Source organism: Montipora capricornis, chromosome 4, assembly GCF_036669925.1.
Source record: "Montipora capricornis isolate CH-2021 chromosome 4, ASM3666992v2, whole genome shotgun sequence".
Taxonomy (NCBI): Eukaryota; Metazoa; Cnidaria; class Anthozoa; order Scleractinia; family Acroporidae; genus Montipora; species Montipora capricornis.
In genome coordinates this window covers 34,157,549-34,183,434 of record NC_090886.1, presented here as the reverse complement: position 1 = coordinate 34,183,434, position 25,886 = coordinate 34,157,549, and the positions used below count along the sequence as shown (strand labels likewise).

Genomic DNA, 25,886 nt, shown 5'->3' with positions numbered 1-25,886 from the left:
ACTTGGGAATTTAAAGATGGCTGCTCCCAAAGGATATGCATGGCTTCTTTGATTTTCAATTGGAAACGTGTGGAAGCAGAGTCGAGGATTTTAAAACAGTCTTCTGAACACCGGGAGCGACAATTTTCAGAACCTCTCAAGTGCTTAAATATGTGGGAATGTTTGTCGGAGGCGAGATGTTCACGGATGCGAGTGGCGAAATGTCTATTGGTTTCACCAATATAACAGGCATTACAGCCTGCACATGAAAACTTGTAAATGACTCGCGATCGTAAGCCCGCAGGGATAGGATCCTTCGCCCCAAACCAACTCCTAATTTTAAACGGGGTGAACACCAACTTAATTTCCAGGTCGCTGCAAAATTTGTTGACTAATTTCTTAATTCTGCGTTTTGTTATGATGGAAAAAGGACCGATGTACGGTAATTTAAAATACAAACAATTGTCCTTCCGAGCAACACTCTGAGAGGAATCGGAGGTAAAGTAACTGTTGAGAAATTTTCTAACAACATTCTCGATAACGCTAGAAGGAAACAAATTCTTCCTTAATGTTTTGGTAAGGTTGCTTATGTCCAAGTGAAAACCAGTCCAAGTATTATTAATTTTAAATACTCGGTCAACCAGAGTGCGTACTAGTCCTAATTTGTAACTGAAAGGTACAAAGCTGTGATAATTAGTGAGAAGACCGGTGTAGGTCTTCTTGTGGAAAACCGAGGAAATAATGCCCTGATTACTATGGTTATCTAAAAGCACATCTAAGAAGGGAAGCTTGTGGTTTTCTTCCTTCTCCATAGTAAACTTGATGTTAGGATGCTGGCTGTTGATATAACTAAAGAAACATAAAGCATCCTGCTCGGTATTAAACAAAGCAAAGGTGTCGTCGACATATCTACGGTAAAACTCGATACCTGAATTGTAATTCTCTAACCAGCGTTTCTCATGGTGACCCATAAAGAGATTAGCTAATACAGGAGCAAGCAGGGAGCCCATGGCTACCCCATCAATTTGATCGTAAAAATTACCCAAAAATGAAAAATGGGTTTGAGCAGTGGCAAAGAAAAATAACTTAACTTGCCACTGCTCAAACCCATTTTTCATTTTTGGGTAATTTTTACGATCAAATTGATGGGCCGAGAAGGAAGAAAACCACAAGCTTCCCTTCTTAGATGTGCTTTTAGATAACCATAGTAATCAGGGCATTATTTCCTCGGTTTTCCACAAGAAGACCTACACCGGTCTTCTCACTAATTATTACAGCTTTGTACCTTTCAGTTACAAATTAGGACTAGTACGCACTCTGGTTGACCGAGTATTTAAAATTAATAATACTTGGACTGGTTTTCACTTGGACATAAGCAACCTTACCAAAGCATTAAGGAAGAATTTGTTTCCTTCTAGCGTTATCGAGAATGTTGTTAGAAAATTTCTCAACAGTTACTTTACCTCCGATTCCTCTCAGAGTGTTGCTCGGAAGGACAATTGTTTGTATTTTAAATTACCGTACATCGGTCCTTTTTCCATCATAACAAAACGCAGAATTAAGAAATTAGTCAACAAATTTTGCAGCGACCTGGAAATTAAGTTGGTGTTCACCCCGTTTAAAATTAGGAGTTGGTTTGGGGCGAAGGATCCTATCCCTGCGGGCTTACGATCGCGAGTCATTTACAAGTTTTCATGTGCAGGCTGTAATGCCTGTTATATTGGTGAAACCAATAGACATTTCGCCACTCGCATCCGTGAACATCTCGCCTCCGACAAACATTCCCACATATTTAAGCACTTGAGAGGTTCTGAAAATTGTCGCTCCCGGTGTTCAGAAGACTGTTTTAAAATCCTCGACTCTGCTTCCACACGTTTCCAATTGAAAATCAAAGAAGCCATGCATATCCTTTGGGAGCAGCCATCTTTAAATTCCCAAGTCAAACATCTTAATTTATCCCTTTCATACTAATTAGTTTCTTTTCTTAGCCTAAACAGTTTGGTTTTTTCTGTTTTGTTTCGTGGTTGGGTGTTTTCATTCTGTTCTCGCCTTCATCCTTAATTATTCATGTTATATCTCACTTTGTTACACTATTTATTGCCCAACTTTAGTTTATTTCTCATTTGTCAACTGACGATGGATGATGTTTCATCCGAAACATGTATTGATTAAATATGAATTTCAAAAACATCGTATGGATCATCAAAGCGATATAATAATAATAATAATAATAATAATAATAATAATAATAATAATAATAATAATAATAGTAATAATAATTATTCCCAGGCTACGAGGTGAAGCAATATAACATCATAATGGTGCCCTCGTCGGGGGTGGTCACGGGAGCTGGATGTCACGATGCGCGAGCTCGTGGGAGGCAGAGGCACAGAGGTACTGCGAAAGATGCAGAGAGCAGTGCTCTCGGGCACGTTGAATATCGACCGGACTTTCAAGGTTGCTGTCTGAGTTTTAGATAGAAAGAGGACCATACACACAAAATAGCTTTTTAGGATTATTTAATACATAATATGTATAATTATATAGATATTGCATTTTAACTTAAGTTTATTTATTTTATTTTTTACTCCACGGCTCACAGGTTACGGTTTGCGCCCTAAGTACCTTGATTATGGCATTCAGTTGAATCCTCTGCTATTATATATAATAAAATATCGAGTCGGATAAATGCATGGTATGTGGAGAAAGGGAAGAAACGGTGATGCACATAATGTCAGGATGTAGGGTGTTGGCTGGGAAAACACTACACTGAAAGACAAGAAAAATCCCTGAAGATACTTGCAAAGAAGTGAGCAGAAGAGAAAGGAATTGCGAACAGAACAATAAAGAATGGGAAAGAGGAAAAGTGCTCGAAGCATGCAACAAGAAGATGTGCTGGAAGTTTAAATTCAAACTAAGAAAGACGGAAACAGCGAGACGACCTGATTTCAATGGTGCTTCAGGATGGAGAAGAAAGGATGATATATGTAATGGGATATGGTAATTGTAATTGTTTTAGTCTATATTTTATTTCATATATTTTAAATGGTTTTACATAGCAGGTCCACATCAGCTGATAGCTGCCGATGCAACTATTACTGTGTAATTTTTGTAATTTTAACCTGCTTTATCAAATAAAGAATTGATTGATTGATGTCCAAGCGAAAACATGTGTTCAAGAGAAAGTAGTCGAAAAGTCACGAAAGTATCAGGAATTAGCATTTGAACTTAGAGAAAGACGACCTGGGTTTCCCATCTTGATATTTCCAGTAGTGATAGTGTGTTTAAGAGGTGGTATGAAAGACACAATGAGACCAATAAGAACAATAATTACAAATGAAAGAAATGTAAGAGATTTAGCAAATGACATGTTGAGGACAGTACTGTACGAGAGTGAATTCCAGTCGAGGAAAGTAATGTCAGGCTTGTGCAAGGGACTGAGTGAATGAATGATCAAACCAGAACCAAGTTACTATTTTAAAAATAGGTGTAAAAAGCTGTGAAACTTTTTCTTTGTTTCGTTAGCTCGTGGTAAGATTAGGTTATTGTTTGATGTTTTTTTGCTCTTTTGTTTTCTTTTGTGTTACGTCATCCGTGAGTTTCACAACAGGTTTTTACACCGAGGATGAGCCCAAATTTAGTCGTTTTGTCATTCGAGATCTGGATAACAAGATCTTGCAAGAATCAGGCCGTTTGCAATTTTTCATTGACAATTGTAATATTTAGAGTTGTAATCGGTTCAGGGAAAAATAATAATAATAATAATAATAATAATAATAATAATAATAATAATAATAATAAAAAGTAAATTGAGCCTTGGGGTAGTGGGAGTGGAGACGTCGCATTAACTTTCAACATTTTTTGGGAAAATACAGTAATTTTACTATGTGAAATTAATCTTAAATGTAATGAAGAAGTGAATGAGTGAACGAGTAAGGAAATGAATTGATTTACCTCACGCGTATATCTGCACATGCTGTGCAAACCGCGCCATCTTCAAAGAGAAAAGATCTTTCCCATTTATATCCATCAGGGCATGAGTTCTTGAAGTAGTCAACTATGCCTCTGGGATATTTAGTGATGCACCTGTTTCCGTACAGAAATACAGCCGACAATATGTCTACGGAGAATGGCAATGGACCCCCTTTTTCCACACGCAGTTGAATACACTGTGTTCCTCTAAAAAGAAAAAACAAAGAAAATTGTGTTAAAAATCAAAGCAACCAAATTTTATAACCCAAAGCAAAGAGAAAAGTTCTTGAGGACCAAACTATCATCCTACTGTATCTGAACTCAGAGGAGGATATAGTCTGCTACATGAAATAATTCACTTGAGTTCAACTTGAGCTATTCGGCGAGCCTAAAAGGCAACTTTTGAAGCACATGAACAAAAAAGATGAATTACTATCAAACAAATGGAGTATAAAAACGGACATTTGAATTAAGTCAGTTCGTCATTACAAAAAATGCGTGGTTAATATGAAAATTCACGATTTGCCGAATGTAATTTTCAAGATGAATTTCGCATTTTTTTACTGTAAATTTGATCGCTTCTCTTGTAGTTATAACTAAACACTCATCTTGTATCCATCTATACGCATGCATGACTCGTGAAACTTATACTGATTCAGGTGTAAATAATTACTTAATATATAATGGTAATTGAACTTCATGTCGTGCAATTTGGTCTGAAATCATACGTGTGATTTCAAAATCGAACGAACGCACAGCGCGAGCTCAATTTGAAATCACAAGTATAATTTCAGACCAAAATTGCACGACATGAAGTTCAATTACCACTTTATTACATCCATTTAGAAATCACACAATAATTATTTAATCACTAAAATACAGGATTTTAGTCAGTAAAAATATTTTGTTGATCCAGTTGGGGACAAAAGTTGCAAAATTCGCCTCAAAATGGATTTCTTGGGCTTTCATTTTCCCGAAATTTGATTGGTTGCCTTAAACAAGCCTTAAAATCTGATTGGTTGTTTTGTTTTAGAGTTCTTTCTCATTGGCTGGGGAAATGGTGCGATTTAGAGCAAAAAATAATGCGATTTGGGAATAAATCGCACTGCTGAGAGCCAATCAGATTGCAAGAATCACCAGTGATTTCTAAATGGATGTAATAAATAGATTTAGCCAAGCCTAAAAGCGGAGCTCCCTGGTTATTTGTTCTTACTGCCTCTGGGGTGAGTGAAAATAAAAGGTTTCGAATTGTCCGCGTTTTGATGTTTCCGGTTGCGGCTTAATTAAATCATTTTCTTTGCTTTCTTCTGTAGAAAAATTCATTGCCTAACTAGTCAATTCCACGATAAATTTTACGCTAAAAACCGATATCGCATGAATCACGAAGCGATGAGTGCGATATCGGTTTTTCGAGTGAAATTTACTTTGCAATTCACCAGTTTTGCTTTGATTTTTCGTGAACCGCATGAGTCTTAAAAGACTTCTTCGGCGAGCGAATGCCAAGGAAAAAAGCCATTTCAGAGTCAACTGTCAATAGCTAGCGAATAGCGATCACGCTAAAATTAGAAGCCATAAAAAAATTTTAAAAAAATTGTCAGTTCAAGGTCAAAAAGAGTTTTACTGAATGATGTACTTTATTTCACTTTATCTCTACAATCTTGGACAAAAAGGGTTGATAATATTAAGAACAGGGGTTATTTTGCGCACTACGTCCTCAATATCACACATTATTAGCCATCCCCCTCCCCCCTATAGCTACAACCAATGTTGATAAGCCCAGGTTCGACATGCTTTGTTTCGTCCAGCAACATTGATCAGGGGGGATGGGAGCAAAAGAGAGCTTCTTTTTCATACTTGTGATCGGAGTTTAGTCCAAAAGCAGAGTTTTCTTAACAATTTTGTCCAAGATTGTAGCACTAAATTAGGTTTAGGTGCTTTAAACAAACTTCTGAAAACACTGGCTAGTGAAATTCCCCCCTAATTTTACGAGAACTCATTGCGATTACGTGTTTATAACATGAGGACAAAATTTTCTTGTCACTGTCGAGGCACATCGAAAACCAGTTGGGCAAACAGATTAAAAAGGTACTTGTTCGCTCGCATTTTAGAGCAAAACAAACAAACAAATCAACTTTTACTTTACGTCCAAAAGAGTACGGATAATTGTTATTCAATCCCAGTTGACCATAAAAATTCGAGTTTCATTCCTGAACAAAGGAATAACGCATCCGTAAAAATAAACGGTTTACTGCCCAAGGAAAGAATTTGTGGAGTAACGTCTTCCACTAAGTATGAGCTATTACTGGTATTCTGTTTAGTCGTTGTCGTTCTCTTTTGCTCTTCTTTCGTTTCTGTTCTAGTCATAGGTCCTCCAGGCATCATGTAACCTTATCAGAGCTTTTAAAGATATGCCAAAAATTGCAATACAGAGAAAAAAGCAGCTCTAAGCAAACTAAAAATAAACACTCAGCTTTAAGTTTATATCCGTCCGATGCTTGACTTGTAGCCACCAGTGTGGACCACATCTATCATGCTATGTCAAACTGGATTGAAACCAGCGAAAAATGCAGAAAGAAAACATTTTCCAAACCGTTTTCCACCTGAACACGAAAAGCGTTGACTGTGTAAGAACTATAGTTAACGTAGTATCGTCGTGTAACCGCGTCAAGCCACAGAAAGTGCGCAAAAAATGAAGCTTCATTTCTGTTTTGGTGAGTTAAATTAATTAAAATACGTATGGGCTATTGACCAAGCGTGAGGTCAAGATGACTGGATATTGGCCAAGTTCTTTTTTTGCGTGTTTATGGACCGAGACGAAGTGGAGGTCCATAAACACGCAAAAAAAGAACGAGGCCAATATCCAGTCATCTTGACCGAACAATCTTGGTCAATAAAGGATTTATTATATGACTTAAAACACCAAAAAATGATCTTTGATCTTGCGGGACCAAGCGAGAAATCCCGAGCGGGCAGTATCGCTCCATCTTGCCCGCTCGGGTAGCCAATCAGAGCGCGCGATTTGGTTCATCTTGCCCGCTCACGGAGCTAGTCATATAATAAGAAGTATTATTGCATCAAGCTGGTTATCGTCTATGGAAGTAAAGATGGCTTGTCTGGATAGACCCAACTCTCTCAATCTGCAATACACAGGTTTCGGACTTACACTAATCAATTCTCCCATTTTCCAGTAAATCCATAGCCTAGCAACGATCCCGGGGTAACGATTCCAGTTGTTCAGAAGGAATGGCGTACTTGGGATGACCTTTGCAGCCAGTAAAAACCCTTAATGGTTCATAGGCATAGGCTGGTTACTGACTTTGTAGCTCGGCTAACAAAGATTGAGTTGTTTGAAGTAATTCAAAGAGGGAATCTTAAAAACCATACAGCGATGAAGCTCTTAACTATTGAGCACACTGATCTGATAGCCCACTCAACATGAAAAAAAAATTGAATCCACCTCGATTTACTCTCGTAGACGCTATATGCATCATAATGCCTTTTTTTTAATCGGAATAGTCATTTAACGGAATCCTGACAATTCATCACCTCAGGAGACATAAATCTTTTATACTGCTTTTATAGGAAATCGTATGAACGTGAGCCACCCGAAGGCAATCCAGCTATATCTAGTAAATTGAGTGTTTACGGTGTATTTTGATTCGTGTGTTTCGCAAGAAACTCGTATTTAGAAATCCATAGCTGAGCAATTTGAAATGGTTGGCATTTCATCTTATCGACTGTGATGACTGAAGGGAATATAAAAGCAACTAAGTCAACTCATCGCATGCGAATTACGGCGTCTTTTTCCTAGAAAACACACCAGTACACAACTTCCTGATGTTCTGCGGCGTAGTATTAATCTTAATAGCTTGAGATACTTTAAACAAATCGACACAAACTCAATTCACCTTGGCGAAATTAAAGAATTTAAAACAGCATTGGAAGAAAATAATATCCAAAGAGCCGAAAATAAAGAACCGAGCGCTTTTCACATGACGTGATGCCTGCGATCACTATGGCTACCCATTTACCGCAAGAAGTCGAGGCGAAATGCCAGCCAGCCAGCCAGTCCGTAGCCTGCGTCACAGACCGACAAAACCGCCGGTAATAAACCGGGATTTCGTGACGCATCCGGCTGCAACGCAGGCTAGCCAGTCCGCTCAAAACCTCAAAATCAACTGGCATCGAAAGCAATGTCATCAAAAAACAATGCGAGAGATCTGAAAAAACGACCAAAATAGTATGAGTTCTATCTAACGCAAAAAAGAATGGATTAGTGAGAAATCTGCGTAGCGGCCAAAGTAGCTAAAGCTTTCGTGTAGGCTACTACCACAGAAAAATAAATAGTCTTTCTTAAAGGCTGAAATAGTTTTCCTCATCGGTAGCATTGAGAATTATTCAATTACTGTTTTAAGAATTATCATTAACTAGCAAATATCTTTCGATTCCCTAGTTCTTTAATTAGCCCCTTTACGATAGCATAGACATACTGCTAAAATAAAGAGACGGAAGTTTGGTATTTGTCACGAAATGCTGACCGACTTACTCGTAAGGTTGCCCAGTGCCTTCGCCTTTGATTGTAAATTCATGCCCGTTGACACTCCCCTCCATATGGAATTTCAGGTCCATTTTGCCTTCGACACCCTGTATTCACAAAATGCAGAAAAATGTTACCACATGAGAAAAAGGATTGCTAACAAATTTAAATTGATACGAGAAGTTCACTGTTTTGAGCTTAGATTTTTCTCTACGAGAAGTAGCTTGCACGAGCCGTTGACTTCAATAAGCAAGTGAGAGCTTCAAAAATCGACACAAATTTTCTCAGCATTTGAAGACTCGCATTTGGTAAAGACCTATGCTATTAAATACCATCTCGCTAGTTCGAATCATAATTAATAGAGGGGAATGGTTATGAAACCCGAAAAATTTCTTTTTTGTAAGTTTTTGCTCTCTTTTTTGACCTTGACCGTGCACAAAACACAATAGTTGTACGTTTACTCCGTACTGAGGAACTAACCAATGGAAACGTGTTGGTTACGTAATTCATGTATAGGGTATGAGCGCAAAACAAAACATTGTGTACGGTCGTGGACTTTCCAACCTAAATCGTGGCATCTTTGTTTGCTCCTTTGATGCTTGCCAAGCTTCCAAACCAGTCCCCTCTGTTAACTATGTTCGAATCGAGAATTCACTCACCTGCTTTGAAAGAGCCATGTTGAGAACAGATCGCTTGATGCCTCAGAAGTGATACAAGAGTCGAGTAACTCCCTTGCAGTTCACACTGACGCTGCCCAAACTCAACTGAATGTATTGGTAGGGTGGAGCAATTTTAAAGCCAAAGCGAACAAAGAATATGAATGTTGATTGGCTCAACTAAACAGGTTAATCTGGATCTTGACGGGTTCGCCTGGTTGGAAATATGGTTCAACTGACAAATCCACGTGATTTACAGCAATTTAGTTTTTCAAAGACATTATTAGATCTGTTACGTAATTCTGAGCTCTGACGTTATGCAATAAATCATCCCCGAAAAATCCATAGGAAAGTCAAAAGGAGATAAAGGAGGTTACCCCTATGTAGTTTATCTACTGATAATAAAATAAAATAAAATAAAAACATTAATAATTATTTACAACTGTTTAAAGTACTAACTATGAAAATATATAATTCATTACACAATTAAAGAACTTAGTGTTCACTAGAAAAATTTGCTAGAAAAATTTGCAAGATGACATCTCAGTCTGTTGTTAATAGCATTTTAATGTCGCAGTTCCCGCGGGTATTTATAGTTAAGACATACTACAATAACAAAACGCAAGAGACAATATTGGCGTAAAGGGGGGACACCGCTCCACGATCGGCGTGACAGACGACTTCCGTAGCGTGACTAAGAGCCTGAACTTAGCTCCCCGACGCACGAGGCGAACCGCGCTGGATCGGACAAGTTGTAGGCCGGTAAAAGCCAAATAACGATATACAAGCCTAACTTTCCACGGCACTACGAGCTAAACCTCCGGCCAGCATCGTGCTATAATGGAAAGAGTGTAGGCGGTAAAAATAGCTCAAGCCTCCTTATCTCTCCAGCACTACGAGCCGACTTCGCCGGCACGTGGGATCGGACAAGAACAAAGGCAGATAGAGAGCGTAAAATGGCGTAGCATGAAAAACACCGAAGCTTGGGGACGTCGCTGCGAGACTTAACCGAAGCGTGTACCGAGAGGTGAACCCGAATTTATTAAACTTGACCTTAACAAAACCTCCGAAGGGAGGGAGGGTGAGAATAAAATTCGTATACGGTAAAGGTACTCCTTACAGTTAACTATAGAGCTCACAGAGTGATACTTTGGACTTTGGACCTTTTAACTGAGACTAATGTCTAAGACTAAACCAACGGTGACTAATGTACCATCTAATACAAACAACTTCTGTAGCGCTTAACGCGACATGAATGGGGATAGTTTTTGCTTTTGTTGTTGATATACAAGCCTTACTTTCCACGGCACTACGAGCTAAACCTCCAGCCAGCATCGTGCTATAATGGAAAGAGTGTAGGCGTTAAAAAAAGCTCAAGCCTCCTTATCTCTCCAGCACTACGAGCCGACTCCGCCGGCACGTGCTGGATCGGTCAAGAACAAAGGCAGATAGAGAGCGTAAAATGGCGTAGCATGAAAAACACCGAAGCTTGGGGAAGTCGCTGCGAGACTTAACCGAAGCGTGTACCGAGAGGTGAACCCGAATTTATTAAACTTGACCTTAACAAAACCTCCGAAGGGAGGGAGGGTGGGAATAAAATTCGTAAACGGTAAAGGTACTCCTTAGAGTTAACTATAGAGCTCACAGAGTGATACTTTGGACTTTGGACCTTTTATACTGAGAGTAATGTCTAGGACTAACAATGGTGACTAATGTACCATCGAATACAAACAACTTCTGTAGCGCTTAACGCGACATGAATGGGGATAGTTGTTGCTTTTCGCCAATTCAGATAAAGGATATAACTGTAGGCAGACAGTATTAAAGACAAGGATAAAGGAACACGGTTCGAATTGTTAGAATATAGGAATCGATTCATGTCTCGTTTGCGTTGCGTAATGTTTACGAAATAACGTGACATGTGGAGGATAGCTCTACGAGTCACGCTCCATTAACTACGTTTTACAACGCTGTTGTAAAGCTTTAGAGATTTTCCGTCTCAGCAATGTCCTTGAGCAAAATATTCCACTTATCGATTATGCATATGAAAAAAGAATGTTAAAAACTATTTAAAGTTGCGGATACAAACTTAAGTTTAAAACGGTGATTAGCTCCTAAGGACCGAAAATCATGTGCAAACATAAAAAATGATTTTTAGGACCCACCGTTCGTCTTATGAATCCAAGCACACGGTTTGCCTTCTTTGCGCATTTGTTGGCTTGCATACTCCATGACAAGTTTGAAGTAATAGAGATTCCGAGATCCTTAACTTCAGATACAGCTTTCAACTGGTTACCACATAGATGATATTGAGGACTTGAGTAATCATTCTTTTTAGAAATGCGCATTGCTTCACATTTATCAGTGTTAAATTTCAGTTGCCAGTCATTGCTCCAAGATTCCAGGCGAGTAAGATATTTCTGTAGCTCTTCTCCATCTTCCTTAGTATCCCTGAGTCTCCTATTCACCTTTATATCATCTGCAACTGAAAGAGTTTTGTATTTGACATAATATTTCTTGACATATTAATATAAATGTGAAATAAAATAGGTCCCAACACGTTTCCTTGTCAAGCTTGTGTTTCTCTCGCGGATCAAATCGTGAAACGAAGATAAGGATTGAGAAAAACAAGATTTTCCTTTCAAGAAGCCAAATTGCTCCGGAATAGAGGCCTCGTTTGTAATCCAAAACTAAACAAGCTGCTTTCTTACTGTCACTCCATACACTTTACACACCACCGACGTTAGTGAGACAGGGCGATAGTTTATTCGATCGTTTTTAGCACCTTTCTTGTACAAAGGAGTAATGTCAGCCAATTTTCAGTTGTGTAATAACATGCCTGATGTAAGAGACGCATTAAAAACACCAATGAGTGATGGGGCCAAGGTTCCAGCGCATTTCTTTCAGATTCTGCCGGGATAGATACTGTCCGAAGCAGGAGACTTACGAGGTTTCAACTCGCTTAGAATCTTGCTAACATCTTTAGGTAAACAATGTAGAAGACTAAGGGCCGATTTACACGGTGCGACTTAGTCGCATGCGACAACGGCTTACGACAGGCCCACGACATGATTTACGATTGTTGTGTACGTCAGAAAAAATGTCGTAGCATTTTAAAACATGTTTTAAAACGCTGCGACAATCGTAAGTCCTTTCGTAGGCCTGTCGTGAGCTTGTCGCATGCGACAAAATCGTATCGTGTAAATCGGCCCTAAGGATTCTTCTCTATGATAACTTGACCAAATGATGGAAAATTACTAAAGTTTTCGGCTGTAAAACGGAAGCAAAATATTAATTCCGAAGTGCGATCCTGCCTAAGAATACAATTGAGCAAAATGCTGAGGCGTTCTTAATCAGTTGTCACCTTCGTTTGCTAGCACGTTCCCATTGTCCAGCTTTATGACAATTAGATCATTAGATCCTTTACCCAAGAGGCCCGGCGATTTTTCTTCTTTCTCTTTTTCGAAAGAGATCGGTTTTATGCTTTTAACAAAGACATAACTTTAATGCTTTTATAATTGTTTCTCGCTTGATTCCCATAAATGTTCCAGGGCTAATTTCAACTGCAGACAAGATAGAGAATAACAAGAGGTTTCCAACAAACAATATTGGCATTAGCAATGATAAAGCGCATCTAGGTGCCCAATTTATAAGGTTTGTTGAACATGTGCAGTTTTCAAACACCGAAAACTCATATATTTACTTGATCTTTTGAACTCTGTTCATATACATGAACGTCTCTTGCATAAAATCAAATATTCTCTTCATATTTATCATGCTTAAAGATTCAATTTTCACAAGGCGTTGTGCTCACACCACGTAAGCGAATCCCAGGTTGAGTCTCGGAGTGAAAAAACACATTTCTGGCATCCTGAAATATTTATCCAACGCAATGATAGAAATACAGCAGCTTTTTAAAAAATATCTAATTGTAATTAACATGTTTTCTTTAATGCAGTTCCCAGCCATATGAGAAATGGATTGCTCACTCCAAGACAGTTTCAGTGTGAACAGTAATCTCAATAGCTCTCGATTGGTGGCGTCCTTGACTTGGTCTATTCATTGAAAATAAAGTCTTTTAGGGTGTGCGATGTTACATTAAAAAGCACAGCTTCTTCACAGTTGTTTTCGTTGTTTTTCAAGGCTGACTTGTGACTTCATTTAAAATCTATTTGAAGATACCACATTCTTGACCTTTGTCAGTGCTTTCCTTGTTCTTGAATGATCAGTATGACATTTCAAAATTAATAGCTGCACCTCACATTTTCGCCCTGGCTCCAGCGCTTAATTTATGCAAGACACGTTAGTCATTGCAAGTTCAAAAGACCAAGCAAACTATGATTTTTCGGTATTCAATAATATCTATGTACTTCTATCAGTGTTAACCATAGCGCTCTTTGGAAAATAGACAAAATAGAGCCCATTCTACTTTTGTCTGCCTAACCAAGGATTGATTTTTTAATCCCTAGGGGCTCAGACAGCTACAGTATGTTGCCCAGTTTCCGGCCACTTTAGTTTGTAACGCCCTAACTTCTTGTTTATGCACGGACACTTTCTCATTTTTCAACAAGAGACAGTTCATTTACTTACCTTTAAAATACACGGAGATCGGCTGCCCACCTCAAGTACTAAAGAAATTATGCCATCTTTTTCAAAACTAGTAAGTTGCCCAGTTTCCGGCCAGCGAGTCCAGTTTCCGGCCATCAATAGAAAGCAGATATTTCATTCAATCCGCTCGACTAAACGGACTTCCAAGGCTATCTCGGTGTGGCTTAGCGACTGTACTTTATGGGATTAGAGCAAAATGGTTACTTAGGGGTGTATGGTAGGGCATAGATAGCTGCTAACTATGGGTAGGGTATAACCTTGACGAAGCCCGCGCGATATACTCTGGGAAGAGGCACGGGCAATTAACACAGCACATCTGAGTTAATATGTACCTCATTACGCGATGCTTGCTTAAGCTATGTACATTTCATAAATTTCTCGAGTAGTAAGTTATAAAATTTCATTAATTCAAATAAGTTTTAAACAATCTATCTGTGAGTGCAGATCAGTGGCCGGAAACTGGCGTAGTATGCGAAAATCTTAGCTAGGATTTAGACTTCTGACGTTCGCAAACAGCTAAGTTCTAGCTTATGATGACAGGTCCCTTAATTGCTTCCATCTTCAATGTAAATTCTTTCAAAAAATTATCAAAGTCCGTGAACTATTTCCTATTAAACGAGTTATTTATTTACGTACGGTAGCTTCGCTGTGCAGTGAAAAGCCCAAAAATTAGCCGGTAAGATTTCACTCACCTGAACAAAATCCCTTCTTGTTCGCTCGTTTCTCAGCCAAAAAGCCCGCCTAAACCATCAGTTGATAGCGGAGATGTTCGTTTTTTCCAACGGATCGCTTCGGTGGACGACTGAGAGTTAAAATCCCATCGAAAATAAGCGAGTTTACCTTCTTTTGGACGGAAACTGTTACCGGCCGGTAACTGGGCAACACACTGTAATGATTGGCATGCTGATTGTTTGGGCGAAAATGAATTTTTCCGCGTTTTGAATAATTAGCGGAAAAATATGCTCTGGTCGTTATGTTGTTATTTCAAAGTTCTATGATATCTCTCAGTGTGTACGTTCTTGTGTCGTAAAATCAGTAAACGTCCATGCGAAGGGCTTTGGCGAAATGCGACTCTCGTGATTGTCACCCTATATTGCTTTTTCTTGGATTTTACGATAGTTTCGCGTTACGTCATCGTGATCGTCGCTATGTTGGTGGAGGAAAACAAAATATCTCTCCGACATTTAGCTCATTTTGTCCTTCCACCACATAACGTCATTGTTATTTGTGTTTCTAAGATCAGGGGACTTCTCTTGCTGTAAATAAAGTCCACTGACAAAATAAAAAAATACATAAAACGAAATCAATAAAACGAAACACAAGAGACCATGGATCGGTTTGAGCTAGTTTAAGGGTTGACCAGCAAGTCACCTCACTTGATGGATCTAAAGAAACGCTTTGCCATAAAGTTAGCCTTGCTAAAGAGGTGCAAATTCTTACCTAAGAATGTTTTAGAAGCATTTTATCTTACTGTAATTCTACCGACTGTCACCTATGGGTTACCTTTGTGGGGATGCTGTAGTAAGGAACTGTTTAATTCAGTAGAAAAGCTACACAGTACAGCTGCGAAGATAATTTTTAATTTAGGATCAGACACCCCGCATACAGAGGCCTTAAAGATAGCGAATTGGCATCCACTCTGCTACAAATATAAGATTGCATTAGTAAAACTGATACACAAGGCTCACTGGGAAAATCTGCCTTCGCCATTATGTGACAATATAATCTGTAGACGAACATCGAAATATCCGTCTAGGACACCTGACTCTGTCTGTGTACCTCGCTTCAACTCAAGCTAGATTTGTCCATTTTTCGATTAGATATAGAGGTGCGGCTCTATGGAATAACACCTTGGCCAACGATCATTCAATTGTAAACGCGAGTTGCAAAACTTTGTCAACCAAGTTGAAAGATAATGCAAGTTTCTTAAATTTTAATTTTTATGCTACGTCAATTTCTACTACAGATTTTAGTGACCATGATTATGTATACTTTTAATTGACATGTATCTTACATATACAATCGTAATTGCCATTTAGTTTTAGCTCTCTTACACCATAGGGATTTTTAGTTTAGGCGTATAATAGTATGTAATTTAAGGGAATCTTATCTTATTTGTAAACACACGACCCATAAGCTTACAGCTTTAAACATTATCGTGTTTAAATAAAGGTATATCTATCTATCTAAGTTTAAGCTTTAGAGTTTCCCATGACCCCATGAAGTCATATTGTCCTCTCACTAGTTCCACCTAGCGCCAAATACCAGCTTATCTTATTACGTCTTCCTTTCTTCTTAAATTCCACGATGTGATTTTTCTTTGTTCTTCACAGAGCAAATTGTGAGCCGAAAGAGATGCCAGGCTTCCACTTCGTGCAACATAAGCTCACAAGGACCGACTGCAGCGATGCTAAGAAGCAGAAATGGCAACTGATAGAACATGCTGCCGCATGTGGAAGCTCTTTGTGAGCGAGAAAATCCTTCGAAAGTTCGTATCAATACCCTGATAACAATGTAGTTCGAACCAGGCCTTTAGAAATAAAGCACATTTGAAATAATCTGCTTTGAACTGTTGTCCTTATAGGGAACTTAATTAATTCGTCAGATCTTATGAAAATTTCTGATCCGCATGACATCAATGTTTTTCAACCGAGATTTCCTTTAAAGCTTGTAGTATGCTATTAAAGTTCGCCCGAATACAAAATGAGTTGCTTTTGAATATATCATGCAATAAGAAAACCACATCGGTCATTAGTTAAAAAGTTCCCTAAGCTCTTAAGTTAATTGTCCTGTCAAGACTATTGAGGAAAAATGCTGAGGCGTTCTTAATTGTCACCTTCGTTTGTTAGCACGTTGCCAATGTCAATCTTTATGACAATTAGATCATTAGATCCTTTACCCCTGGACTGCTCGTAATTCCAAAAAAAAATTTAATGTGTTCGTCGCTATTATCGTGCATATGGTCAGCCAATTCTTGGGTTTCATGTGACGTCCCAAAAAAATAAAATACAAACCTAAAGAGCCTTTTGAGTTTTTATCTCAGCGGTACCGTGCTTCGTTTCGAAAATAGAGCAGTTTGAATTTCAGAGTTTTTCACAGTGCGTGACATGTTGGCGGCTTTCGAAAAACATGCCAGTTGCATAAAACATATCAAGGCGTTGAGTCTCGGAGTGAAAAAAAATACATTTCTGAAATCCTGAAACATTTATCCAACGCAATGATAGAAATACAGCAGCTTTTTAAAAAATATATCTAATTGTAATTGACGTGTTTTCTTTAATGCAATTCCCAGCCATAATATATGAGAAATGGATTGATCACTCCAAGACAGTTTCAGTGTGAATAGTAATCTCAATAGGTCTCGATTGGTGGCATCCTTGACTTGGTCTATTCATTGAAAATTTAGTCTTTTAAGGGTGTGCGATGTTACATTTAAACGCACAGCCTCTTCACAGTTGTTTTCGTTGTTTTTCAAGGCTGACTTGTGACTTCATTTTAAATCTATTTAGAGATACCACATTCTTGACCTTGTCAGTGCTTTCCTTGTTCTTGAATGATCTGTAATCTGCATGACATTTCAAATTTGATAGCTGCACCTCACATTTTCGCCCAGGCTCCAGCGCTTAGTTTATGCAAGACACGTTAGTCATTGCAAGTTTAAAAGACCAAGCAAACTATGATTTTTCGGTATTCAATAATATCTATGTACTTCTATCAGTGTTAACATAGCGCTCTTTGGAAAATAGACAAAATAGAGCCCATTCTACTTTTGTCTGCCTAACCAAGGTTTGCTTTTTTAATCCCTAGGGGCTCAGAGGCTTTTTATAGAACCTAACACTGCTGAAACAATGATTGGTATGCTGATTGTCTGGGCGAAAACTCTTTTCTATGAAATAGACCTTTTCACGGTTTCTGACCTCATGCATATTGGTTGGAGGGCAAACACGGCTTAGAGTACAGTGAATGTGTGGGATTATGTAACTCCGCTACAAAGCAGCAGATTTAAAGAAAAAATCAACTAATATTAGTCATTTTACTACTATCATTCACTCAAAGGAAACCTAGATCACTGCACTAGGCGCAACGTCAAAACTATTTTGCATAATTTTGATTGCAAGAGTTTATAATGAAATTTACAAATTTCATTAACAGTCCGTGTTATAGCTTGATTCTGATCGCCATAGTTCCAGAAAATAATCTCAATAGAAGTGCTTTTTGAGACGTATTCTCGCTATCCACAACCGTCAGACCTTATAAAGGATAATGGTTCAAAGGGGGTGAAACTTCTAGATGCATTCACTGTAATTTAAGACGTACCGGGGGGTATTTGGTCCAGAGCAGTATGACGTGAGAAACCGCGAAAAGGCCTATTAGTCTCGGAACACTCGTTCGAGTCATCATTCAATTGGGTCTTCAAAATTAGCCAAACCAGATTTGCGTCCACAAACTATCATGTCTGATTGTCAACCTGGTTGCAGAGTGAAGTTTAAATCATGTAATCAACAAATATTCGTAATTCAACTGGTACGTATTCGAATTTCATGCATATATCGTCTCATATGATATCGAACACTAGAGCTGTATTGGAATGTGCAACCCTTTCCCTTATGGCCAGTGATTTCATTTTAAAAACCATGGTAATTACAATTAGATATTTTTACAAAGATGCTGTATCCTATAATTGTCTTCTATAAAATTAAGCTATTCAATTCAACCTTGGACATCAATTAGAGGCTACTTAGTTTTTGATCATGAAGATAATTCAAGGACAGGAACAGCAGTGACAAAGGTCAAGAGTGTGGTATCTACAAACGGATTTAAAATGAAGTCACAAGTCATCCATGAAGAACAGCAAAAACACCTGTGAAGAAGCTGTGCTTTTTAATGTAACATCGCACCCTGAAAGACTAAATTTTCTATGCATAGGGCAAGTCAGAACCTCCACCAATCGAGACCTACTGAGATTACTATTCTCACTGAACCTGTATTGGAGTGCGCAATTATTTTCCCATATAGCCGGGAATTGCATTAAATAAATTCAATTAATTCAATTAGATATTTTTTAAAAGCTGCTGCATTTCTATCATAGTATTAGTGTTTCAGGATGCCAGAAAGGTGTTTTTTTACTCCGTGACTCAACCTGGGATTCGCTCACGCGGTGTGAGCACAACGCCTTGTGAAAAGTGAATCTGTCAGCAAGACATAGATATGAAGAGAGTATTTGATTTTATGCAAGAGACGGCCGTGTATGTGAATAGATTTCAAAACATCAAGTAAAAATGTGATTTTTCGGTGTTTGAAAAATGCACATGTTTTTAAAAAAAACCTTAAATTGGACACCTAGATGCGCTTTATCATTGCTAATGCGGCTTCAACACAATACCAACGACAATCGATATTCCAAATGTTTGTTGGAAACTTCTTTTTACTCTCTATCTCGATCAGTATCTGCAATTGAAATTAGCCCTGGAACATTTATGGGAATCAAGCGAGAATTAACAAATGGCAAACGGCTCAGCGTGCACTATTGAGTTTTGGAAATCAAAGCAGTACAAACACGAAACGCTCTTTCGTCGCTTTAAGACCTTCAATCCTTTTTCACTGCTGATTTATCTTTAGGGCCATATCTTTCTATTTTGAGCTCTGTAGAGGTTCAACCCTATTCTATGATGAGGAAAATATGTCTTAGGACTGATGCGCTAGTGACGGCATTTTCTTCTTTCCACAATCTCGGAAAGTTAGATCGCACGTCAGCTGTCGTCAGCGAGCGTGCACCCGTGGGCAAATGGTAAATGACCAATTGGCCAATCAGAACCCGCGTTTTATTCAAATTATGTTATAAACAAAGATAGAATCCAAAACTTAAAATCGTGGTCGAGATTTCATCAAACGACACAGTATAAGCAAAGTTACTTTTAAAAGATGAAGAAAAAACTGTTACACTGATTGGTAGATTAAATTTGCCTGTAGCTGGGGATGATTTATTGCATAACGTCAGAGCTCAGAATTACGTAACAGATCTAATAATGTCTTTGAAAACCTACATTGCTGTAAATCACGTGGATTTGTCAGTTGAACCATATTTCCAACCAGGCGAACCCGTCAAGATCCAGATTAACCTGTTTAGTTGAGCCAATCAACATTCATATTCTTTGTTCGCTTTGGCTTTAAAATTGCTCCACCCTACCATTACATTCAGTTGAGTTTGGGCAGCGTCAGTGTGAACTGCAAGAGAGTTACTCGACTTTTGTATTACTTCTGAGGCATCAAGCGATCTGTTCTCAACATGGCTCTTTCAAAGCAGGTAAGTGAGCATAGTTAATAGAGGGGACTGGTTTGGAAGCTCGGCAAGCATCAAAGGAGCAAACAAAGATGCCACGATTTAGGTTGGAAAGTCCACGACCGTATACAATGTTTTGTTTTGCGCTCATACACTATACATGAATTACGTAACCAACACGTTTTCATTGGTTAGTTCCTCAGTACGGAGTAAACGTACAACTAGTGTGTTTTGTGCATGGTCAAGGCCAAAAACGAGAGCAAAAACCAACAAAAAAAAAAATTGTCGGGTTTCATAACCATTCCCCTCTATTAATTATGATTCGAACTAGTGAAATGGTATTTAATTAAAAAACCTTCCCAACCGGGAGAAAACCGCGGTAAATCTGCCATCGCCAAAAAATGTTATTTTTCTCAAATATATATTTGAAGTTAGGGGGAAAAAAATACATCATTTTAAAGCTAAGAAAATAAGCTTTCCAACAGCATATAACTTACTTACAGACAACTGAAAAAGCCAAAGTTGAAGGAAAAAAATTAAGAAAAATATCACAAAAAAAATTTGTTTCCAGGCAAAATTTGGTCATTTTAGCGTTGATTACAAATTTTTGGCTGGAAAATAAAATTTTCTTCAATTTATCTACTTTCTTGGACATAAATTTGACCGAAAACGGAAGAGGCACGAATATTTTTGGATTTTTTGAAATAATCAGATTAGCGATCAATGCGTAATGTGATAAGGTGATGACAGTGTCAAATTTGCGACCCGTTGCTAACGGCAACGGAAGCGATCGCATTACGAATAATTAACATCTGTTTGCCAAAAACCACCCAAATAACCGATTTTTCGACGGAAAATTCATCCCAGAGGATAAAACTATTCACTGGACATGTAACAAAGGTAAATATGTGCGAGCGAAAGCGAAAACAAGCGAATATTTTGAGGGAAAACACAATTCTGTGAGATCAAAGGACCATGTGCTCCAGACACGCAATTGTATCGCTAAATAATTAATCTTACCTTTTCGGCGATTTTAACGCTTGAAATCCCACCCAACGAACCACAAATCCTTTTCTTTATCTATTCCGAAGCATATAGTGTAATTTTTTTGCTGAAAAACTTTAGAAAAACCGCTTCGCGAGAGCTCCGCGATGGATTGAAAATTTGGTCATCGCATCGGCTCAAATTGCATGAATTAAAATGGCCGTCATGTAGGCGTAATGAAAGGTAGATAGCCGAGATTTTCAGGAAAACTGGGGATATATCTCCCCAGTAAACACGCCAAATTTCAGCCCGATCGATGAAAAGGACGCTACGCTACGAATCTTACAAGAATGAATTCCGACGGAGTCATTTTTAGTGAGGGCTAGGGAAAAGATTAATAGTATAGGTCTTTACCAAATGCGAGTCTTCAAATGCTGAGAAAATTTGTGTCGATTTTTGAAGCCCTCACTTGCTTATTGAAATCAACGGCTCGTGCAAGCTACTTCACGTAGAGAAACGTTTAAGCTGAGAACAGTGAACTTTTTTATTCCTGAATTAAACATGTCAAAGAAGAGTGTACCAACCAAAGACCTGGAAAGCCAAGGTTCCGTTCCTGTTTTTCAAAGTGATCCGTACTACCCATGGTGAAAGTAGGTTGGCTCTTCTCAGGTTTTTCCAGGCCAAAGAACCTTCAATAACTTACCCGCAGAGATTAATGGTCTTCGATCTTCGTTTTCCTCACCAGTCAGTATTAATTGTATACGGATTTCGTCCAGTCACAGTGTTACGATTGTTTCCATTAAACATCAACCACCCACTGCATCGGTCAATGATGCAGGAGGGCGTTGGTTCGAAGCCCGGCCAGACCAACGTTTACGGTGTTAACATTACTAAGGAAAAATTGCTGCCTTTACATCTGCAAATCTTTAGGCTTTCAAGTTTTCTCGAATAAGTACAAGAAGCCTCAGGCGCCGTCTCATTGCCCTTTCTTGTTTATAGACATCTTGGGGCGTTAGATAAAACTCACACTCTATATATTTGCAAGGAGTAGGGCATAGAATACCTGGTGTTGTGGTTTGTTCTTATCAACTGCAGACTATTAATTGAAGCCTCGCTCTGTTGTATGATGCTGATCACCCATGCGGCAATAATGATCACCTGATGACAATTTTCTGCATTATGTGCATACAGGGTATAAAACCTCAAATGGAGATGAAATACCGCATGGAGGGGAATGTTGCCGGGCATCCCTTTGTGATCACGGGCCACGGCATTGGAAAGCCTTACGAGTAAGTCCATCAACATTTTTGTAAATCATGCCAACCTTCTATGTGTTAAATTTCGCAATTTGCCTACGCGATAGTGATAAAGGCTAAAGGATGAAGGCATGAAGTAAGATTTATTTTTCGATGCTGACTCGGAGATACTCGGCAAATATCCGAGTGCTCATCGGCAGGAGTCGAACGTACGACCTTCCAATGACTAGTTCTGATGCTGTACTGCATAGAAAAAGCAGATTGGTAGGATGTGAATAGATTTCAAAAGATCAAGTAAAAATGTGATTTTTCGGTGTTTGAAAAATGCACATGTTTTAAAAAGACCTTAAATTGGGCACCTAGATGCGCTTTATCATTGCTAATGCGGCTCCAACACAATACCAACGATTATCGAAATTCCAAATGTTTGCATGTTGGAAACCTATTACATAATACAATTACTGAATTTGATTGTTACGAACTTCTTCAGTTTAGTTCTCAACAGCTTCCCTCTTTCAATTGTGTTGGGTTTCTAATTTGGTTACTTTCATTTGTTAACAAGATTTTGTTCGTTTTTTTTTAGAGGGGAACAAGTTATTACTCTGCAAGTGGATGAAGGGGGTCCACTGCCATTCTCTGTAGACATATTGTCGGCTGTGTTTTTGTACGGAAACAGGTGCTTCACTAAATACCCCTCCAACATAGTTGATTATTTCAAGAACTCATGTCCTGCTGGATATAAATGGGAAAGGTCTCTTCTTTTTGAAGATGGCGCAGTTTGCACAGCCAGTGCAGATATAAAGTTGAGGTAAATAAATTCAGTCATGCATTTATTCTCAAATCTTAACAGGAGATGGAAATCTTTTGGTTTACTTCATTTGAGACTTGAGCTATTGGGTTTTGGTGGTTAATTAGCCACAAAGTCAAATACTACCTCGATCCTGACAAGTTGTTAGTCCGTAGTGCTCCAATCACAACTGTTGACGACTTTCAATTTTCCATCGACATAATCTCTATTGCTAAGCCAAAGTATTCGGCCCTACAATCAACTATGGATAGGTTTTTCTCCGCAAGTGTTTGAGACCTTCCCTCTCTCTCTCAACCACCATTTTAGCACACTTTTTTCCAGTGAGTACTAAGTTCATTTCAATGTGGAAACTGAATACTTTGGTCTTTTTTCACGAGGGATTGTATGCATATAAGCATACTCTCGCATGAAGGAATTATTTTATGGTGGAGAATATATATGATATATCATACACTTGGACTGCGAAGTAAAAATAATCGATGATAGGGAGAGATTATCACACTGAAAAAGGTAATTTATGAACTTGCTGCCGAGGAAGCCTGAAGAAAAAATGTACACAAATTGCTAATTTACCGTCGATAATTAGTAATATCGATCAATTATTTTTTGTTTGACAGTGTTGAGGAGAACTGCTTTTATCACGAATCCAAGTTTTTTGGAGTCAATTTCCCTGCTGTTGGACCTGTGATGACAAAGGCGACAACTAATTGGGAGCCATCCTGCGAGAAAATGACACCTACTAAGAAGGGGATACTGAATGGGGATGTCACCATGTTCCTCCTTCTGAAGGATGGTGGGCGTTACAAGTGTCAGTTCCACACAGTTCACAAGTACGTTATTTTGTTTTGTGGTTAAATAGAAATATCTGCTTGTAAGCGAATGTCACTTGAAAGCACTTTGGTGAAATTTATGAATATGACACTTGGAAATTAAGGGCGGCTTGGTATAGCATAGGTAACAGTATTCATTTTGCTTACAGAAAAGGAATTAATTTCTCGATGAATTTTTTGAAATAGTTCTGTTTGGTAATTTCATTGTGAAATTCCAGCAGTAAACCGCTTGAGCATCGAAGAACAAATTCATTTGCTCAATCAACTTGTTATTTCAAAGTTCTTTGATATCTCTCAGTGTGTACGTTCTTGTGTCGTAAAATCAGTAAACGTCCATGCGAAGGGCTTTGGCGAAATGCGACTCCCGTGATTGTCACCATATATTGCTTTTTCTTGGATTTTACGATAGTTTCACGTTACGTCATCGTGATCGTCGCTCTGTTGGTGGAGGAAAGCAAAATATCTCTCCGACATTTACCTCATTTTATCCTTCCACCACATAACGTCATTGTTATTTGTGTTTCTAAGATCAGGGGACTTCTCTTGCTGTAAATAAAGTCCACTGACAAAATAAAAATACATAAAACAAAATCAATAAAACGAAACACAAGAGACCATCGATCGGTTTGAGCTAGTTTAAATAAGGGTTGACCGGCAAGTTTAAGCTTTAGTGTTTCCCATGACCCCATGAAGTCATGTTGTCCTCTCACTAGTTCCACCTAGCGCCAAATGCCAGCTTATCTTATTACGTCTTCCTTTCTTCTTAAATTCCACGATGTGATTTTTCTTTGTTCTTCACAGAGCAAATTGTGAGCCGAAAGAGATGCCAGGCTTCCACTTCGTGCAACATAAGCTCACAAGGACCGACTGCAGCGATGCTAAGAAGCAGAAATGGCAACTGATAGAACATGCTGCCGCATGTGGAAGCTCTTTGTGAGCGAGAAAATCCTTCGAAAGTTCATATCAATACCCTGATAACAATGTAGTTCGAACCAGGCCTTTAGAAATAAAGCATATTTGAAATAATCTGCGTTCACTGTTGTCCTTTTAAGAAACTTAATTAATTCGTCAGATCTTATGACAAATTTCCGATCCTCATGTTTCAAGTTCAACCGAGCTTGTACTATGCTATTAAAGTTCGCCCAAATACAAAATGAGTTGTTTTTGAATATAGTATGCAATAAGAAAACCACATCGTTCATCAGTTAAAAAGTTCCCTAAGCTCTTAAGTTAATTGTCCTGTCAAGACTATTGAGGAAAAATGCTGAGGCGTTCTTAATTGTCACCTTCGTTTGTTGGCACGTTGCCATTGTCGATGATCATTAGATCCTTCGCGCCTGGACCGCTCGTAAATATCCTCAGCCAATTCTTGGGTTGCACGTGACGTCACAAAAAAAATAAAAAAACAAACCTAAAGAGCCTTTTGAGTTTTTATCTTGATCAGCTACAAGAGGTTTAAAAAATATCTGTTTGCATGTTTTCAGCTCGGTACCGTGCTTCGTTTCGAAAATAGATCAGCAGTTTGAATTTCAGAGTTTTTCACAGTGCGTGACATGTTGGCGGCTTTCGAAAAACATACTAGTTGCATAAAAACACATCGATTTCGCTCGTGTTTTGTGCCTAAACTGCCAATATACTAGGAAAACGTGTCTATACGAATGTTTGCTAGCTCATTATACAGCAGAAAGTGTTAAAGACAGCCAAGCTAAATTCCATATGTTTCCGGCCGCCATGTTCGTGTTAATAAACTCTTCAAATTTGAGTAATCAATTTCGGCGAATAACTCAAGTACAGGATATCGCACAGCCCTGAAACTTGGACCTGTTGTTTATTTATTCATCTTCTATAACATTTCCATTCCTTGACTCAGTTTTCTGAAATGGTAAGCGATTATATTTTAACTTGCGTGACGTGCAACCCAAGAATTTATCGAGATACTCCAGTCGGGCCTTGTTACATTCTTTCTTCAATTAAAA

General features: G+C 38.5%; 2 protein-coding genes across 8 annotated transcripts in view; one reads left to right on the top strand and one right to left on the bottom strand.

Moving 5' to 3' along the window:
* Window positions 1–14,819, bottom strand: part of LOC138045985 (GFP-like fluorescent chromoprotein FP506) — a 16,987-nt gene extending 2,168 nt beyond the window's left edge. The window contains exons 1-5 of one of the 5 annotated variants that reach the window (XM_068892658.1): window positions 14,445–14,810; window positions 11,310–11,629; window positions 9,148–10,483; window positions 8,498–8,595; window positions 3,934–4,158 (exon numbers count right to left, since the gene is read on the bottom strand). In XM_068892658.1, the coding sequence (XP_068748759.1) occupies window positions 3,934–4,158; window positions 8,498–8,595; window positions 9,148–9,165 (341 nt within the window). In that variant the 5' untranslated portion in view covers window positions 9,166–10,483; window positions 11,310–11,629; window positions 14,445–14,810. Of the gene's footprint in view, window positions 1–3,933; window positions 4,159–8,497; window positions 8,596–9,147; window positions 10,484–11,309; window positions 11,630–11,855; window positions 12,019–13,734; window positions 13,758–14,444 lie in introns of those variants that run through there. The other 4 variants (XM_068892654.1, XM_068892657.1, XM_068892656.1 and 1 more) reach the window with 4 other exon arrangements.
* Window positions 14,820–18,138: 3,319 nt separating this feature from the next.
* LOC138045987 (GFP-like fluorescent chromoprotein FP506) lies at window positions 18,139–24,936 on the top strand. Of its 3 annotated transcripts, none has more exons than XM_068892663.1 (5): window positions 18,139–18,276; window positions 22,208–22,305; window positions 22,856–23,080; window positions 23,698–23,910; window positions 24,712–24,936. In XM_068892663.1, the coding sequence occupies exons 1-5, from the start codon at window positions 18,205–18,207 to the stop codon at window positions 24,845–24,847; spliced, it is 744 nt and encodes a 247-aa protein (XP_068748764.1). In that variant the 5' UTR covers window positions 18,139–18,204; the 3' UTR covers window positions 24,848–24,936. The 3 variants fall into 3 exon arrangements, with proteins under 3 accessions (XP_068748764.1, XP_068748765.1, XP_068748766.1); XM_068892664.1 differs by lacking the exon at window positions 18,139–18,276 and adding an exon at window positions 19,931–20,056; XM_068892665.1 differs by lacking the exon at window positions 18,139–18,276 and adding an exon at window positions 20,823–20,932.
* The last annotated feature ends 950 nt before the right edge of the window (window positions 24,937–25,886 follow it).

Bases quoted from the DNA above. Each gene is read 5' to 3' on its own strand.
- LOC138045987 (XM_068892663.1), top strand. From the start codon at position 18,205: ATGTCTGATTGTCAACCTGGTTGCAGAGTGAAGTTTAAATCATGTAAT. The intron at 18,277-22,207 runs GTACGTATTCGA...ATGTGCATACAG, and splicing joins AAATATTCGTAATTCAACTG to GGTATAAAACCTCAAATGGA. The intron at 23,911-24,711 runs GTACGTTATTTT...TGTTCTTCACAG, and splicing joins CAGTTCCACACAGTTCACAA to AGCAAATTGTGAGCCGAAAG.